The sequence below is a fragment of the Camelus bactrianus genome, chromosome 19 (assembly GCF_048773025.1).
Source record: "Camelus bactrianus isolate YW-2024 breed Bactrian camel chromosome 19, ASM4877302v1, whole genome shotgun sequence".
NCBI classification, from domain to species: Eukaryota; Metazoa; Chordata; class Mammalia; order Artiodactyla; family Camelidae; genus Camelus; species Camelus bactrianus.
Genome location: NC_133557.1, coordinates 13030178 through 13046871, shown reverse-complemented (window position 1 = coordinate 13046871; position 16694 = coordinate 13030178). Strand labels below are relative to the sequence as shown.

General features: G+C 49.3%; 1 protein-coding gene across 1 annotated transcript in view; it reads left to right on the top strand.

Moving 5' to 3' along the window:
- LOC105073621 (fer-1-like protein 4) overlaps window positions 1-15958 on the top strand; it is a 31088-nt gene extending 15130 nt beyond the window's left edge. Inside the window, 25 exon segments of the mRNA XM_074347213.1 lie at window positions 2107-2259; window positions 3114-3267; window positions 3416-3540; window positions 3722-3856; window positions 3978-4151; window positions 4602-4718; window positions 4811-4972; window positions 7168-7363; window positions 7501-7559; window positions 7647-7778; window positions 8425-8467; window positions 8560-8660; window positions 8735-8878; window positions 8972-9088; window positions 10337-10464; window positions 10654-10744; window positions 10747-10826; window positions 11242-11396; window positions 11937-12097; window positions 12634-12719; window positions 13929-14027; window positions 14242-14483; window positions 15036-15316; window positions 15405-15502; window positions 15605-15958. Coding sequence (XP_074203314.1) covers window positions 2107-2259; window positions 3114-3267; window positions 3416-3540; window positions 3722-3856; window positions 3978-4151; window positions 4602-4718; window positions 4811-4972; window positions 7168-7363; window positions 7501-7559; window positions 7647-7778; window positions 8425-8467; window positions 8560-8660; window positions 8735-8878; window positions 8972-9088; window positions 10337-10464; window positions 10654-10744; window positions 10747-10826; window positions 11242-11396; window positions 11937-12097; window positions 12634-12719; window positions 13929-14027; window positions 14242-14483; window positions 15036-15316; window positions 15405-15502; window positions 15605-15800 — 3429 coding nt within the window. The 3' untranslated portion in view covers window positions 15801-15958.
- Window positions 15959-16694: the final 736 nt, after the last annotated feature.

Here is a 16694-nt window from a genome sequence, read left to right as displayed (position 1 = left end):
TGCTTTGGCTTTTTAATTGAAAATCAGGAGACTGTATAAGTGCCTCTGTTGAATTTTTCATTTCAATCATTGCAATTTTCATTTCTGTAAATTCTATTTTTTTTCAAATTCACTGTGTTATTTTTCAGTTTCTTATTCCCAGTAAATATTTGTCAGGTTTATCTTTTGTTTCATTTAAACATAGTAAGCCGAATTGTTTTTATAATGTCAGATGATTTCAATAGTCGATTTTAGGGGGCTTATTTCTGCTCTCTGTTCCTCCTGTTTGTTTCCTTCTGTGTTTAGCTGCTTTAAACTGTGAGCTATTCATTATAGTTTCCAAACATTATTTGTGGGACTTCTTTTAGTCTTGGAATAAAGGTATATTCTTCTAGAAAACATATGACCTTGCTTCTGCCCTTGATCACCTTAAACTAAAATTTGATGTTTAGCAACACCCAGGCATTGTGAAAAAATCAGCTTGTGGTTATTCTTTTCAGGAACAGTTTCCAGCTCCACTACTTCACTCAGCCAGACAACTCTCTTTGTAGATTCCTGGGGGTGAGAAAGTGGGGCAGGTTCAGTTAGGGTTTATCTTTATCTTGAAGGCATGATTCTTTGGGGTCGTAGCTTTTAGGGAGGGGAGAGATCGCCTATTAGACTCCTGTCTTGATAAACTCCTGTCTTGATTGCTATCTGAGCTCTTTATATTGTTTTTACTCACTATCAGGTCATGAAAAGCTCATATTTGCCAGATTTGGCAAATGCCCCTGTGGCAAAAAATTGTTGAAATTCTCTGTTAACTTCTCTGGTTTCCTATTTTCATTTAGAGCTTCATTTAGAGATAATTCTTTATTCTTATTATCTCACCACTGCCTTTAATGAATATTTAAACAAATATTTTACCAAGTAGTTTTAGTTGTTTTTAGAGAGAAGTAGGTCTTAATTCCTAGCTCATGATATTACTGGAGATACAAGTCTGGCGTGATGATTTCGCACAGGGAAAGGAGAGGGTCAACTCTGGGATGATCAGTTCTAGCCATTGTTTGTTTGCTTACTCAGTGATATTTAAAGTCTTCCTCGTGCCAGGCTATGTATGAGGCCCTGGAGATCCACCTCTGCCATGTTTCTTGCCCTTTTGGGGCTTAGTGTGGGAGACTGACTATGCACGTTAAATGAATAAGAAAAACTGATGATTTGTAGGAATTGCTAAGGAAGATGTTACAGAGGCTAAGGGGGCTGAGGAGAGATGCTTACGTAAGGTGGTCAGGGAAGATTTCTCTGCCGGGACAACATTTAAACTGAGACCCAGAAGGTGGGAGCAAGCCAGCCATTCATGGTAAAGAATGAGTTGGAAGGGAAGACTGAAGGCAGGAAGACTTCCCAGTTGTCTGGACAAGAGTGGGTGGTCTTAATCTCAGGCAGTGAGGAAGGGAGAGAAGGGAACGTTGGCAGGATTGGGTGATGAGCTGTCAGAGGAGACTGTTTGGCTGATGTGAATGGGCACACTGTGGGAATCACCGGGGAAAATCAGGTTGGGAGAAGGGAAGAGTAAGGAAATCAGGCTGACACTTGCTCCAGCTTGGTGACCTTGAAGACTTTATGCTGAGTGAAAAAAGCCAGGCACAAAAGGACAAATACTATATAATTCCACTCATCTAAGGTACCTAGAGTAGTCAAATTCTTAGAGTCAGAAAGTAGAATGGTGATTGTCAGGGCAGGGAGGGGAAATGGGAAATTAGTGTTTAATGGATACAGAGTGGCAGTTTTGCAAGATGAAAAAAGTTCTGAGAGTGGACAGTAGTGATGGTTGCACAACAGTGTGAATGTACTACTGAACTGTACACTTTCAAATGGTTGATATAGTAAATTTTATGCTATGTGTATTTTACCACAGTTAAAAAAAAAAGACCAGGATAAAAAAGTTGGGTGGGACTTTGAGTCTGAGGTTGCCTGTGGGGCATCCAGGGGAGAGATGTCCAGGAGGCAGGTGGCTTCATGGGCCTGGGGTTCAGGGGGAGGTCAGGGCTGGAGATGGACATTTGGTCCATCCATCCAGGGGAAGCTGTGGGAGCAAGGGGCTCTCCACTCCAGATCCGCCTCTGCAACCCAGTTCTCTGCCGGCAGCCCCAGCCTCCCCTCCCGGATGTGCTGGTCTGGATGCTCAGTGGACGGCGCCGTGTGGCCTGGGCCCGCATCCCTGCCCAGGATGTGCTGTTCTCTGTGGTCGAGGAGGAACGGGGCCAGGACTGTGGGAAGATCCAGAGTCTGCTGCTCACAGTGAGGGGTCCTAGGGGTGAGGGTGCTGGGGACTGGAGTGGGGTGAGGCTCAGAGGATGGCACAGTCCTCGGGGTGGAGGTGTGTAGATTCCAATAAGGGGTCCTGAGACTTAAATATTTTTTAATTAAAAAATTCAAATTTATTTTTATTTCAAAATTTTTTTTCTATTAACTTTAAAAACTTAAACATGTTTTAATTTTAAAAAATTAAACATTTAGTATTGTTTTAAAATTATTACTGTTTTAAAAAGTGTACTGAGCCCTTTAATTATCCAGAATGCCAATGGGAGATTGTGCCTTTACCCAGGTGAGTCTTGTTGTGAAATAAACACCAAATTTTGTCATCTCTGGACCTGCACTGGCCCTTTTATTGACTAAACTTTGACAGATGGGCAGGGTTATGAAAATGGGACTGTGATGAACTAGTTCCTTATAGGCATAGCCAATTTGTGGGCAGACTGTTTCTAAATGAGGTGTTCCTGTGATGGACACCAGCAGGAGTCCCTAGTGGTGAGAAGCTGTGACCACTGGGGCAGGGGACAGGGAACTAAATGTGTTGGGGATGAGAGGACAGAGGGGTGAGATGAGTGTGGGGTGTGGGAGTGCAGAGTTCAGAGGGTAGGTGTGGGGTTTGGGGTGTAGGAAGTGGCAGTGTTGGGGCAGGATGAATAGGGAATGGGAGTTATAGGGTAATGGGGTGTCAGGTGGGCATGAAGGGGCTGCAGGGTGAGGTATAGGGGGCTGGGGTGAGGTTTAGTGATACAGAGAGAATGGACCTACCTTGGGGGAGCAGGACTGCTGGTCAAGGTCGGGTAACAAGGGGTGGGCCCTAACATGCCTCTTCCCCACAACAGGCACCTGGGGCAGCCCCTGGTGAGGTCTGTGCCAAACTGGAGCTCTTCCTGTGGCTGGGGCTGGGCAAGCAAGCCAAGGCCTGCACCTCAGAGCTCCCCCCGGACCTGCTGCCTGAGCCCTCTGCTGGGCTGCCTTACAGCCTGTGTCGGGACGGTGAGTGCAGGGCATGGGGCAGGTGGCCCAGGGGGCCCGGGGCCCCACTTTCCGTTTGCCCTAGGTGTGGGGCTAGATGCCCAGCTGAGGGCTCAGAGGGTCTGGGCTCAGGGACTCCAGTGGTCGCTCTTCCTTCCCTCCACCCCAGACTTCAGCTACTTCCAGCTCCGGGCTCACTTGTACCAGGCCCGAGGTGTGTTGGCAGCAGATGACAGTGGGCTCTCAGACCCCTTTGCTCGAGTCCTCATCTCTACACAGTGCCAGACCACACAGGTGAGATCTGGGCTGGGATGTGGGCGGAGGGGCGCTGGAGACAAGGTGGGTGGGGGCTGAGCTTTTCCAAGGCCCTAATCGGACTGCCCTGATTTAGGGGGTGGTGTTGAACTAGAGGGTCTTAAGGGTGAGAGGTTCTTCTGATGCCTGCGGTTGCCTCCTTCCCTGCGTGGCCCCCAAGGTCCTGGAGCAGATGCTGAGCCCCCTGTGGGACGAGCTCTTAGTGTTTGATCAGTTGATTGTGGATGGGAGGAGGGAGCATCTGCAGGAGGAGCCTCCGCTAGTGGTCGTCAACATCTTTGACCACAATAAGTTTGTGAGTGTGGCCTGGGCCCCACCTGGGTTCCCACCAAAGGGCCCCCTCCCTTGTCTTGATGCTCCCTCGCCTGGCTCCTGAACCTCTTCCACATTTGTCCTCAATGCTGCGCTCCCTGCAGGGCCCCCCTGTGTTCCTGGGCAGGGCGCTGGCCGCCCTGAGGGTAAAGCTGATGGAGGACCCTTACCAACGCCCCGAGCTGCAGTTCTTCCCCGTGAGGAAGGGGCCCCGGGCAGCCGGGGAGCTCATCGCCACCTTTGAACTCATTGAACTGGACTACAGTAGCCAGCTTGAGGTCAGAGTGCTGTGGTGCAGCTGGCACAGGCTGTGGACCCCTCCTGCTATTCCTTTAGACTATCCAGCTCCAGGGATGTGGGCATGTCCCAGGGTTACCCCTCCAACTCCCTCACCCCCAGAGAATGCAGGCGACAGATCTGTCCTGGGGACACCTCACTGGACCTCCTGACTCCAGGGAACACTTAAAGTAGACCTATCTTAGGTTCACCTTGCCAGGCCTCCAACTCCAGAGAACCCAGGCTGCAGGTTGATCCTCATGCCTCAGATACCCACACTCCCTTTTTGTACATGGCTGTTTCCTTAGATACCCCTATCCCACCTGTCCAGCCTTGCCAGGTGTCTCTGGATTTATATTTCATTGGTAGCTCTCCGCTTCTCTTCCCTGAGCCCAGGATTTCCCTCCTTTGGCCTGATTCCTCTTTGACCTCTGATCTCTGGCTCCCTGTAGCCCTCAGTGCCCAGTGATGTGGAGCCCCAGGACCTGACACCCCTGGTCGAGCCCATCTCCGGACGCCTATCCCTGCCGCCCCATGTGCGCCCAGTTCTCAGGGATTTCCGTGTTGAGGTAGCACTAGGCACTCATCCTCCTTCCTTCTGCACACCTCGGTGCCCCTCAACCGGGTGCAGATCCCTGACTCTCCCACTTCCCAACCCCAGGTACTGTTCTGGGGTCTGAGGGGCCTTGGCCGTGTGCACCTGTTCGAGGTGGAGCAGCCCCAGGTTGTGCTGGAGGTGGCTGGGCGACGTGTGGAGTCCGAGATCCTGGCCAGTTACCGTGAGAACCCCAATTTCACCGAGCTCATCAGGCATCTGACAGTGGTGAGGGCACGGGCAGCGGGCAAGAAATGGAAGAGGGCAGTGGGCTGGTGAATTCCCGGCTGGTTATATTGGCTTAACCCACCAAGTTTCCATAAAGGGCCAGATAGTAAATATTTTAGGCTTTGTGGGTCATATGGTTTCATTTGCAGTTAGTCAAATCTGCCATTGTAGTGTGTAAACATCCACAGGGAACAAGGAAATGAATGGGTATGACTGTGTTCCAATAAAACTTTATTTGCAAAAACTAGCAGCAGGCCAGATTTTGTTTACAGGCTATAGTTTGCTGCTCCCTGGATTAATCCATGAACTGGTAATGCTGTGTCAGCTCTACTGGATGTGTGGATTAGCCAAATGTCATGAAGTAGGAATCTGAAGGAATCTGTCTAGTTTCTGAAACACCAGGGGCTGAGAAGAAAAATACATTTCTCATTTAATTTGTATTTACTGTACTGTGGTATAGACTTTGGAGTCAAATTTTGGCAGTGTCACTTAGGAATTTGTCAGATTACTCGTCTGATTTGAGCTTTAGTTTTTCTATTTGCTTGCTTGTTTATTTGTTTGTTTCTTTATAAAAGGGAGTAACAGATACAAAAGAGTGCTATGAGGAGCCAATGAGAGAAAGGATCTTGGTGAAAGGGCTCTGTAAACTGAAGAGTGCCGTGCCTGGGTGAGGGGGTGACTGGGACAAAGCATGGTGGCCTCCAGATTGCAAGGGGGCAAACAACAACCCGACACTGTTTCATGACTCTGCTTGCCATGCAGGAGTTTGCAGTTTGAAAACTTTATTGTGCTGTAAGATGATGAAACTGAAATCAGTTTGCTCACTGAACTTCCGGGGGATGCTTCCTCTCATTTCCCATTTCATAGTGCAACTTGAGGAAAACACATCCCTCTCTCCATTGTGCATGTGAAAAGAATGTGCATTCTTCTGTGGCTGGGTGGAATGTTCTATAGATATCACTTAGGTCTAGTTGAGTTGATAGTATTATTCAAGCTTTCCTAAAAAAAAAGCCTCCTTGGTGATTTTATGTCTAGTTGTTCTATTCGTTACTGAGAATATGGTATTGAGATCTCCAACTATTGTTGAATTGTTTGTTTCTCCCTTTATTTTGGGTCATTTTTTTCACTTCTTGTATTTTGAGTTTGTTATTAGGTGCATATATGTTTATAATTGTTACAGCTTCCTATAAATTGATCTGTTTATCATTATAAAATGTCCCTCTGTCTCCAGTAAAATTTTTTGTCTTAAAGTCTGTTTTGTCTGATAATATAGCTATACCAGTTCTCCAGTTCTCTCTGGTTAATGTTTGCATGACATGTTTCCTTATCATTTTACTTTCAGCCTATATGTGTCTTACTCAAGAGGGTCTTTTAAGCCACATGTAGTTGCATCTCTTTTTTTTTACCCAGTTGACAACCTCTGTCTTTGATTAAAATACAGTCATATTTGATGTTATTATTAATATGGTTGGATTTACATCTGACATTTTGCTATTTGTTTTCTGTAGGTCTCATACTTTTGTTCTTCCTTTAGAGCCTTCTTTTGTATTAAATAAATATTTATTACTGTACAACTTTAATTCCTTTGTTGATTTTTATTTAGCAGTTGCTCTAGGGATTACAGTATGCATACTGATTTTTCACAGTCTGCTTCAGACTAATACTAATTTAGTTCCGGTAAAATAGAGAAACTTTTCTCTATTATAGCTCCATTCATTCCTCCCTCCTTTTTCCTGTAATTGTCACATGTACATAGAATAAACTCAGCAATACAGTATTACAGCCTTTGTTCTCCCCACCCACCTCCTGCCGCCTTAGGACCCATTGATAGGTAGAGAATTCCTGGGCTAAAGAGCGTACATATCGTTATGGTTCTAAATCCACATTAGCAAACTGAGCATTGGTCCTTCACATAATAACAGCAACAACAGCAGCCTTGTGTTTCTGATAGCACTTTGTAGGCTTCAGAATACTTTTGTGTCTATTATGTTATTTAATACAATTGTCTTTCCAATCCAGGATTGTGTCCCCTTTTTAGCTGGGAAGTGGGTTCAGAAGGCAGTGACTTACCAGAGATGACACAATGAGGCTGTGGGCTCCGAATGCAGATTTAGCTGTATTGTTTTCCTATCTGTCTCTGCTACTGCCTCTCCCTCCTCCCCTAGTCTGAGAGACATGGGTCCTCTCTCCCCCAGGACTTGCCGGAGCAGCCTTACCTGCAGCCCCCACTCAGCATCCTGGTGATTGAGCGCCAGGCCTTTGGCCACACAGTGCTTGTGGGTTCCCACATTGTCCCCCATATGCTGCGATTCACACTCCAGGCTCATGAGGATCCCCCTGAGGAGGAAGAAGAGGAGGAGACAGGGGACCTAGTTCCCAAGGGACCTCAAGGTATGGGTTGTCCCCTTTAGGGACCACCAGACAGAAGTCGCTCTTGGCTGAGGTGGCTCCAGGGGATCTTCCAGTGGGGCATGGAGTCTGACTTCTACTTGCCTGACCTCCTCTGGGTGTCATTTACCCCCTCTTAGGACAGAGGTCCCTGGATCCCTTCTTGGCTGAGGTGGGGATGCCCAGACGGCTCCTGAAGGTGATGGACTATGGAGGATAGGTGGAGGAGGGGCTAGCAGTGCTTGGGATGGTGCTGGCTTAGGGGCACTGAGTTCTTCTCCCTCAGGCTCCTCTGAAGAAGCTCCCTCTGGGAGGCCTCCTGAATCAAGGCCCAGAGCTGGAGGAGGACATCCCAGATCCCGAAGAGCTTGACTGGTGGTCCAAGTACTATGCGTCGCTGCAGGAGCTCCAGGGGCAGGTAGGGACAGAGGAGAGAGTCCCAGGGGTTGGGGGGCTGGAGGCTGAGGAGAGCCAATGGCAAGAAGAAGGATCTCATCACACGTGGAGCGCTACAGTTTTTCAGAGCTCTTTGTTATAGCCATCGTTTGTCTTCTTCACAACAATTCTAGAAGCTGAGGATTATTAATTCCATTATCTAGAGCTTGTTGTCCAACAGAAATATCATGTGAGGCACAGACGTAATTTTAACTTTTGTAGTAGCCACATTAAAAAAAGTAAAAGGAAGCAGGTGAAATTGATCTTAATGATATATTTTATTTAACCTAATATATCTAAAATATCATTTTAAGAAGTAACCATTATAAGCAATTAATAATGAGATATTTTTCATTCTTATTTTATACTAGTCTTTAAAATCCGGTGTGTAGTTTACACTTCCAGCATACCTCAGTTGGGACCAGCCACATTTTAAGTACTCAGTAGCCACGTGTAGCTGGTGGTTGCTGTCTTGGTCAGCGCAGGACTAGATGATAAACTAAGGCTTTGAAAATGCAAGTGGCTTACCCAGCTGGAACTTAAAGTTTCCCAACTCCCTATCCTGGAAAAGAGGTAGATTAAGGAGGTGAATTGTGGGGAATAATCTCTGACCTGCCCTTTGATTTCAGACCAACTTTGATGAGGATGAAATGGATGACTCTGGGGATTCAGGTGAGAGATTTGGCTTTCTTACTTTTTTCCTTTCAGTCTCCCTCCCTCCCTGCACACCAGTATTTCTAACGAGGCATTTCTGCTGCTCCCAGATGGGGTCAACATCATTTCTGTGGATGGGGAAGCCCAAGACCAGGGTGAGGCTGAAGTAAAAGACTCTGTGTTCCAGAAAAAAGCAGTTGCTACTCTGAAGGTGACTGGTGTCGGGAGAGGGGATTCTGCTTGGATTCTGGACATCGGGCTGTCACTGAGGCCCTTGCCTTTCAGATTTACAACAGCTCCCTGGAGGAAGAGTTTAACCACTTTGAAGACTGGTTGAATGTGTTTGCCCTGTACCGAGGGCAAGGGGGTCAGGATGGAGATGGAGATGGAGAGGAAGAAGGGTCTGGAAACCTTGTGGGCAAGTTCAAGGTATGTTTGGGGAAAGAAGGTGGGGGACCAGGGAGCACAAGTGGGGTTGCAGGAGGAAGACTCTCTTACCAGTGTCCCATCCATCCCACCCAGGGCTCCTTCCTCATTTATCCTGAATCAGATGCAATGTCCTTCTCTGAGCCTCAGATCTCCCGGGGGATCCCACAGAACCGGCCAATCAAGCTCCTGGTCAGAGTATATGTTGTAAAGGTGAGCATCCACCGGCCCAGCACGCCTCTAACTCCAGCAAAGGTAATGTACATGAAACCTACAGACTAAAGGGATCAGGGTCCAGCTTCTTCATTTTTCAGGTGGGAAATCTTAGGCATAAAATTAAGAGACTCCCCAGGGTTACACAGCTTGCTTGCTGCAGAACCTGAATTTATAGGATATAAAATAACTATATATGAAATGTTTAAATAAATAAAAGAATGAACTTAAAATGAGCAAGGAACAATAGACTATTCAAAGTAAATAGCAAGTTTGAAGGGCCAGTTAGAATTTTTAGAAATTAGAAGTATAATATTTAAAACTAAAAACTCAGTCAGTGGTGGAGCAAAAGATTTGAACAGTCACTTCACAAAAGAAAATATATATAGGGCCAATAAGCACATGCAAAAATGCTCAGCATGCTTTGTCATCAGGGAAATGCAAATTAAAACCATAGTGAGCTGTAATTTCACATGTGCTAGAATGACTAAAATAAAAAAGACTGACAATACCAAGTGTTGGTAAAGATGTGGAGCAACTGGGACTTTCATTCATTGCAGGCAGGAGTGTAGAAAGACTAAAAATATATTACTGTGTATAAATTGTACTTCAGTAATTTATGCATAAATTATGTGTTTATAAAATTACATAGTTAGCAAAAACAATAAGTTTAATACATATAGTTTAAAACCATGCAAAGTAGTGCTATACATTGCTTAGGGATGCATGTATATGTAGTAAAAGCATTTTTACTTTTTTGTGTGAGTGAGAAACCCCAAATAAAGGGTTCTGGCTACTTCAGGGGTGGAAAGGGAATGAAATCAGATAAGGGGACTCAGGGAACAATTGTCAGTAGTGTTCTATTTATTAAGCTGGGTACACACATGCTCATTGCATTATTCTTTTATTTAGTTAAAATATTCTTAATTTAAAAGGTAAAATGTGCCCCTATAATAAATGGAAGTTAAATGATATGGAAAGTTATAAATCAAATAGTTAAGTCCCTTATGCATCTTTCTACATATTTTCTGTTTCATATTTTTGATTATACCTATTTAAGTATTTCAATATTTAATTTAAAAGTAAATAAAAGTTATCTTGTCCAGCCTCTCAGCTAACTCCTTGCTGTGGGAGGTCTCTCCTTGGTAGCTTCCTGTTTATGCTTAATTGGAGATTAGGTTCAGCAAGGGCAACCCTAGGTTATGACAATGATATTTCTCGCAGTTCCATCCCATCCCATCTCCCTAGGCTACCAGCTTGGCTCCGGCAGACCCCAATGGCAAAGCTGACCTCTATGTGGTGGTGAGCGCTGGCCGGGAGCGGCTAGACACCAAGGAGCGCTACATCCCCAAGCAGCTGAATCCCATCTTTGGAGAGTGAGGCTGGGCCCTGGGTTTGGGAATGGAGAGCACTTTGCCATCTGGCCCTGTGGCTGTCACTCAGGCAGCTGGCATGGTGCTAGGAGGGGAATGCACGGAGGCTTCTGGAACCCTTGACACCCCTACCCCCGCAAGACCACCTCCTAGGGCATGGAGGTGTCCTGAGCCATGCTCTCTCCTGGCCAGAGTCCTGGAGCTCAGCATCTCTCTCCCTGCTGAGCCAGAGCTGACTGTGGCTGTGTTTGATCACGACCTCGTGGGTTCTGACAACCTCATCGGGGAGAGACCCACATTGACCTGGAAAACCGATTCTATAGCCACCACAGGGCGAACTGTGGGCTGGCCTCCCAGTATGATGTGTGAGTCCAGCAGGGCCCTCAGGAGTCATTCTAAGTCCGACCAAAGACAGTCAAGTTCACCCACCTGTGTCCAGATCCTTTGATTTCATAGAAGGGACCTCCCCTGTGACTAAGACATTATGGCTTAGTGTCAAGACCTGGCCTTGGGAGTTGGGATTGTAACAAGTCACTTGACCTCCCTGAATTTCAGTTTACTCATCTGCAAAATGGAGGTAATAATAATAGTATCTCCTTCGTAGAAACACCTGGCATACATCTTTTGTTTTTCACAGTTTCTGGAAGCAAGGACTAACCTGTCCCCTAGTGGAGTTATGAACCTGGATCTCATGTTTTCAAGGCTCTCCACCCCTTCCCCTGTGCCCAACTATGTCCATATGCTGGCCCCTACTGAGGCACCTTCCTTTTATGCCTGCAGGGGTGGGTACAATGCCTGGCGTGATGCATTCCGGCCTTCACAGATCCTGGCAGGGCTGTGCCAACGCTGTGGCCTCCCTGCCCCTGAATACCGAGCCAGAGCTGTCAAGGTGGGCAGCAAAGTCTTTCTGACACCGCCAGAGACCCTGCCTCCAGGTACCAGCCCCTCTCTGCTGAGCAGTCCAGATGGTAGAGCAAGATGGTAGAACAAGATACTGGGGGCCCCTGGTGCCCAGTCTAGTGTGCACCCCAAAGAGCCCACCTCCTTCTGCAGGCAGAGAAGGTGAGTTTGAGTAAGGATAACAGTGGAGAGAAAATGGTCTTTGTTGGTGAGTGTGAGATGCCCAAAGAGTGTTACTGTCCCCTCAGAGCCATAGCTGAGAACACAGGGTGGCCCATAGGGGATCCCATACAACATACAACGTGGCTGCAGAATTGAGCTCATGCTTCATAAATGGCTCGTGGTCTCTTCCGTAAAGAGAGCCTGCACAAAGGCCACAGCCCCTCCAACCGCACTGTCCCCCTGACTGCTGGCTTTTCACTGGCAAAAGCTGTTATAGCAGCACTCCCTACCTTCTGAGCGCTGTGGCCTTGCCCTCCCAGTGCAGCAGCTGCCTCAGCCTGGAGCATCTATTGAAGGGCAGGGGAGGAAGGGAGGAGAGCTGGGAACCCAAGCTCACACACTTCTTGTTGCAGGTGGTGGGGAATCCAAGGTGGTAAGTGAGGTCCCCGAGGAGGCCCAGGCATTGCAGGTGCTGCGGCACTGGCAGGAGATGCCGGGCCTTGGGATCCAGCTGGTACCTGAGCACGTAGAAACACGGCCCCTCTACCATCCCCGCAACCCGGGGCTGCTACAGGTGAAGGAGGGCTCAGCACCCAACCCCAGAATCCCAGGACTCCCACCTGATCCTGGACTTGGGTCCCCAGGGTGCCCTTTCCCCAACACCTCCACCCGGGCATCACATTGCCACTTCTGACTCTGGCTTCTGATTCTGGTCCCCTGCATCCCCACTGCAGTCTTGGACTTCCATCCTGGACCCCATATTCCTACTCCAGACTCTGGTTCTGAAAGATCCCCTGGGCCACCAAGGCTCAGACTTGGCATTTCCAACCTGTCCTCTATTCTAGATTCCTAAGATCTGGGCCCTGGGAATACCAGATCTTACTTTTGATCTCAACCTTCCACTTTTGGGGGCTCATCTCTGAATCCCCAGGATAGCCTCAACCCTGGAATCCCTTCAGTCTTGCCTGAAGTCCCCTAGCATCTGCCAGACTGTGCCCTTTTGACCCCAGCTCTTCTCTCCACCTGGGGAAAGGCAAAACCTCTGGCCACAGGGCTGTTAGGGGAAGTGGGACCCCAACAAGACCCTTTAGCTTGGTCCTGTGCCCCCAGGGATCCCTTCACATGTGGATTGACATCTTCCCCCGAGATGTGCCTGCCCCACCCCCAGTTGACATCAAGCCTCGGCAGCCAATCAGGTGAGTCCTGGCCCCTCCTCCCTTGGGGCAGGCACATCTTGGACAACCTGTACAAGGGTCTTCTGAAAACCTGGGACCCCCCAGTGAAGCAGGCAGAGGCTGCTGACCCAGACTTCAGGTAGGTGAGCCATTAATTTCCCTTTTTTCATAAGCCATTGTGAGTTGGGTGTTTGTCACTTGCAACCGAGAGTCCAAATACCAGTAAATCCCCTTCCTACCTGAGCTAGTCTGAGTGGATGGTGTATGTACTTCAGATGTTGTCAGCAATCTGTCAGTTTCTACCTCTGGGCTTTGCTTTCCTTGGTCTCACACTCAGGGACGCTTTTGCAGTCTACGGGCAGAGCGGCTTTTAATGGTGCCAGGCTTACATCTTGTCCAACTAGACTACTTGAGCAGAAAAATAATACCTCTTTCCCAGTTAGAGCAAAAGTCTCAGGGCTGACTCTCATTGGACCAACTTGGGTCAAATGCTGATTCCTGAACTAATCACTGTGATCAAGGGGCTGTAATACACTGATTGGCCAGTCCTGGGTGATGTCCTAGGTGATATACCCACCTCTGGAGCCAGGTAGGGGTTGGTCTGCCCCACCAGGATCACACAGACTGACAGGTGGGGGTGCAGGTAACCAACAGAAACTCAAGGTGCTGTCAGCAAATGAGGAGAAATTGATACTGGGCAAGAGAAAACAACAGATACCCAGGAAATCTCATGACAGCCAAGGACAAGGCTGTTTGGGGTAGAATCAGGAACGTCACAGCCCCTCCTTCTGTCCCTCTGGGGTTGCCTGCTGTCATCCCTGTTCTGTCATTCTCCCACTTTTCTCTGCAGGCTGGCTTTCTCTGCTCACCTGCCACTCCTTTGTACTGCAAAACTTCAGCTTGCACTAGACTGGCTTGCGGTGGCTCCAGCTCTGCATCTGATGCTACATGACTCAACCTTTCAGGGTCTTGATTCCAGACTAATGGGAGGGAGAACCTCATTGGCCCTGCTTGGGTCAGCAGACCATTCCTGGTGCCATCCTTGGTGGCTGGGGTGGTCAGTGATACCTGGGGCTCCTTTAAGGGAACACAGACATCCTGCTCACCCAGCTAGGCACACGTCAGTGCTCAATGAATGTCAGCGGCCCTGGCCCAGGTCCTTTCTGCTTCCTGCAGCCCTTCCCAGGACCCCTCCCAAGTCTGAAAACCCTCCCCCAATACATCCCTCAGCTATGAGCTCAGAGTCATCATCTGGAACACGGAGGACGTGGTTCTGGATGATGTGAACCCGCTCACTGGAGAGACATCAAGTGACATCTACGTGAAAAGGTAGGCCTGCAGGCTGGGCCAGGCACGTGGCTGTGCACTGAGGTGAGATTGCAAACAGGGGCTTGGGCCCTGGGCTGGCCTGTCCCCTAGGCCCTTGATGGTGCCTGGAGCTGGGTGGTGAGTGGAGGGGCAGGCTGGGTGAGGAGCTGGGTTCTGGGCTTGGGGGCAGCATGGATGCCCACCCCCTCGGCCTGCACTTTTCCCCTGGCTCCAGCTGGATGAAAGGGCTGGAGCATGACAAGCAGGAGACAGACGTGCACTTCAACTCTCTGACGGGAGAGGGGAACTTCAACTGGCGCTTTGTGTTCCACTTTGACTACCTGCCCACGGAGCGTGAGGTGAGCGTCCGGCGCCGGTCAGGACCCTTCGCCCTGGAGGAAGCTGAGTTCCGGCAGCCGGCTGTGCTGGTCCTGCAGGTCTGGGACTACGACCGCATCTCCGCCAACGACTTCCTTGGTACTGCTTAGCTGTTCTCCTCCCTCAACTCCTAGCCCATTTCTGCCCTCACTGCCCTGGCCCCCAGCCCCTGGGTTCCCTACTCTAACCCAGCCCTGAAGCCTGGGTTTCAGACCGTAGGTCATGAGCCTTTGCTTTCTGGCATTACTGAATGTATTCAGCCCTGAGCACCATAACCTCCATTCCTACCCAAAGTCTCCGACTCAATCTTCTAATTTGACCTGAGCTCAGGCCACTCTGGACTCGGAGTCCATGGCCTTTGGTCCCTGCTTAGGCAGTCTGGTCCCATCCTTGGCTGTTTCATCAGGGTCTGACAACTTGCTGACATCTGGGCTGTGGTGTGTGGTCCATAGGTGTGGCCTGACCACCATGTTCTGACTTCCTAGTCTGGACTTAGAATCCTCCGGCACTGCCTCCTCCTCCAGGATGTTGTCAGCAATCTGTCACTTCCTACCTCTGGGCTCCACTTTCCTTGGTGTCACTCTCAGGGAGGGGAGGTGGGCCCAGATAGATTTGGATCTCCTGCCTAACCCAGAGAGCTCTGACTTGTAGGCTCCCTGGAGTTGCAGCTACCGGACATGGTGCGAGGGACCCGGGGCCCTGAGCTCTGCTCTGTGCAGCTGGCCCAGGACAGGGCTGGGCCAAGGTGTAACCTGTTTCGCTGCCGCCGCTTGCGGGGCTGGTGGCCTGTAGTGAAGCTGCGGGAGCCTGAGGACGAGGAGCGGGAGCAGCGGGAGGCTCAGGCTGGCAAGAAGAGGAGGAAGAGGAGGAGGAAGGGTCGGGAAGAAGACTTAGAGTTCACAGACCCAGGAGGCAACATCTACATCCTCACGGTGGGTGCGGCCAGGGCAGGAACCAGGCCAGGTGGGTGCCAGCCCTGAGCCTGCCTGAGAGCTTGGTCTCTATTTCCCCTTTTTCTAGGGGAAGGTGGAGGCAGAGTTTGAGCTGACTGTGGAGGAGGCTGAGAAACGGCCAGTGGGGAAGGGGCGCAAGGAGCCTGAGCCCTTGGAGAAGCCCAAGTGAGTGGGCGGCCCAGGAGGTCTGGCCAGAGCCTGGAGGAGGGAGGAGTGGGTGCCCAGGGGCTTCCTAATCTTCCTGACACCACCTTCCCCCCGCAACAGCCGCCCCAAAACCTCCTTTAACTGGTTTGTGAACCCGCTGAAGACCTTCGTCTTCTTCATCTGGCGCCGGTACTGGCGTATCCTGGTGCTGCTGCTGCTGCTGCTGGCACTGATCACTGTCTTCCTCCTCCTCGTCTTCTACACCATGCCCGGCCAGATCAGCCAGGCCATCTTCCGCCCCCTCCACCAACCCTAACGGACCTGGGAAGCTCATCCATAATGCCAGCTCCTCAACTCCTGCTCCTGGCAGTCCTTCCCACCAGTAGGAGCCATCCTGGCAGAGTGGAAACCTTATCAGGCATCCACTCTGATGCTTGAACACATGCTGTGTATAATAAATAATAAGTAATACAGGGGGCAGAGAACAGAGATGTTCTTGGGTAACCCGGGCGCTGGGATTCACTGGACAAATGAATACACAGGATGGGAGGCTGCCCACATGGCCCCTCTGCCAGGAAGACTGGGACCCAGCCAAAGGTTCACAGCCGCGGAGCCCTGGACACTGGTCCTGCTGCTCCGTGCGCTCCTTCCCCACCTGCTGCTCCTGCTGCTGACAACGGCTGGGTCCCTCTCACCTAATCTGTCATGGCTCCTGCTGTTCCATGACAGCCAAACACTATACATGCTTCATGAACTTGCACCAACCCTGAGAGTAGGCAGATCACTTAGGACACTTTTGTTTGCAGGTGACAGAAATCACAACCCAATCATTCAAAAAGTCCATAAACGATAAATGTTGGAGCGGGTTTGGAGAAAAGGGAACCCTCCTGCACCGTTGGTGGGAATGTAAATTGGTGCAGTCACTATGGAAAACAGTATTGCGATTCCTTAAAAAACTAAAAATAGACTTACCATGTGATCCAGCAATCTCATTCTGGACATATAACCGGAGGAAACTAATTTGAAAGCACCCCAATGTTCACAGCAGCTCTATACGATAGCCAAGACATGGAAGGACCTACATGGCCACTGACAGATGACTGAATAAAGAAGTTGTGATTTTTATATACAATGGAATACTACTTAGCCATAAAAAGAATGAAATAATGTCATTTACAGCAACATAGATAGACCTAAAGATTATCATACT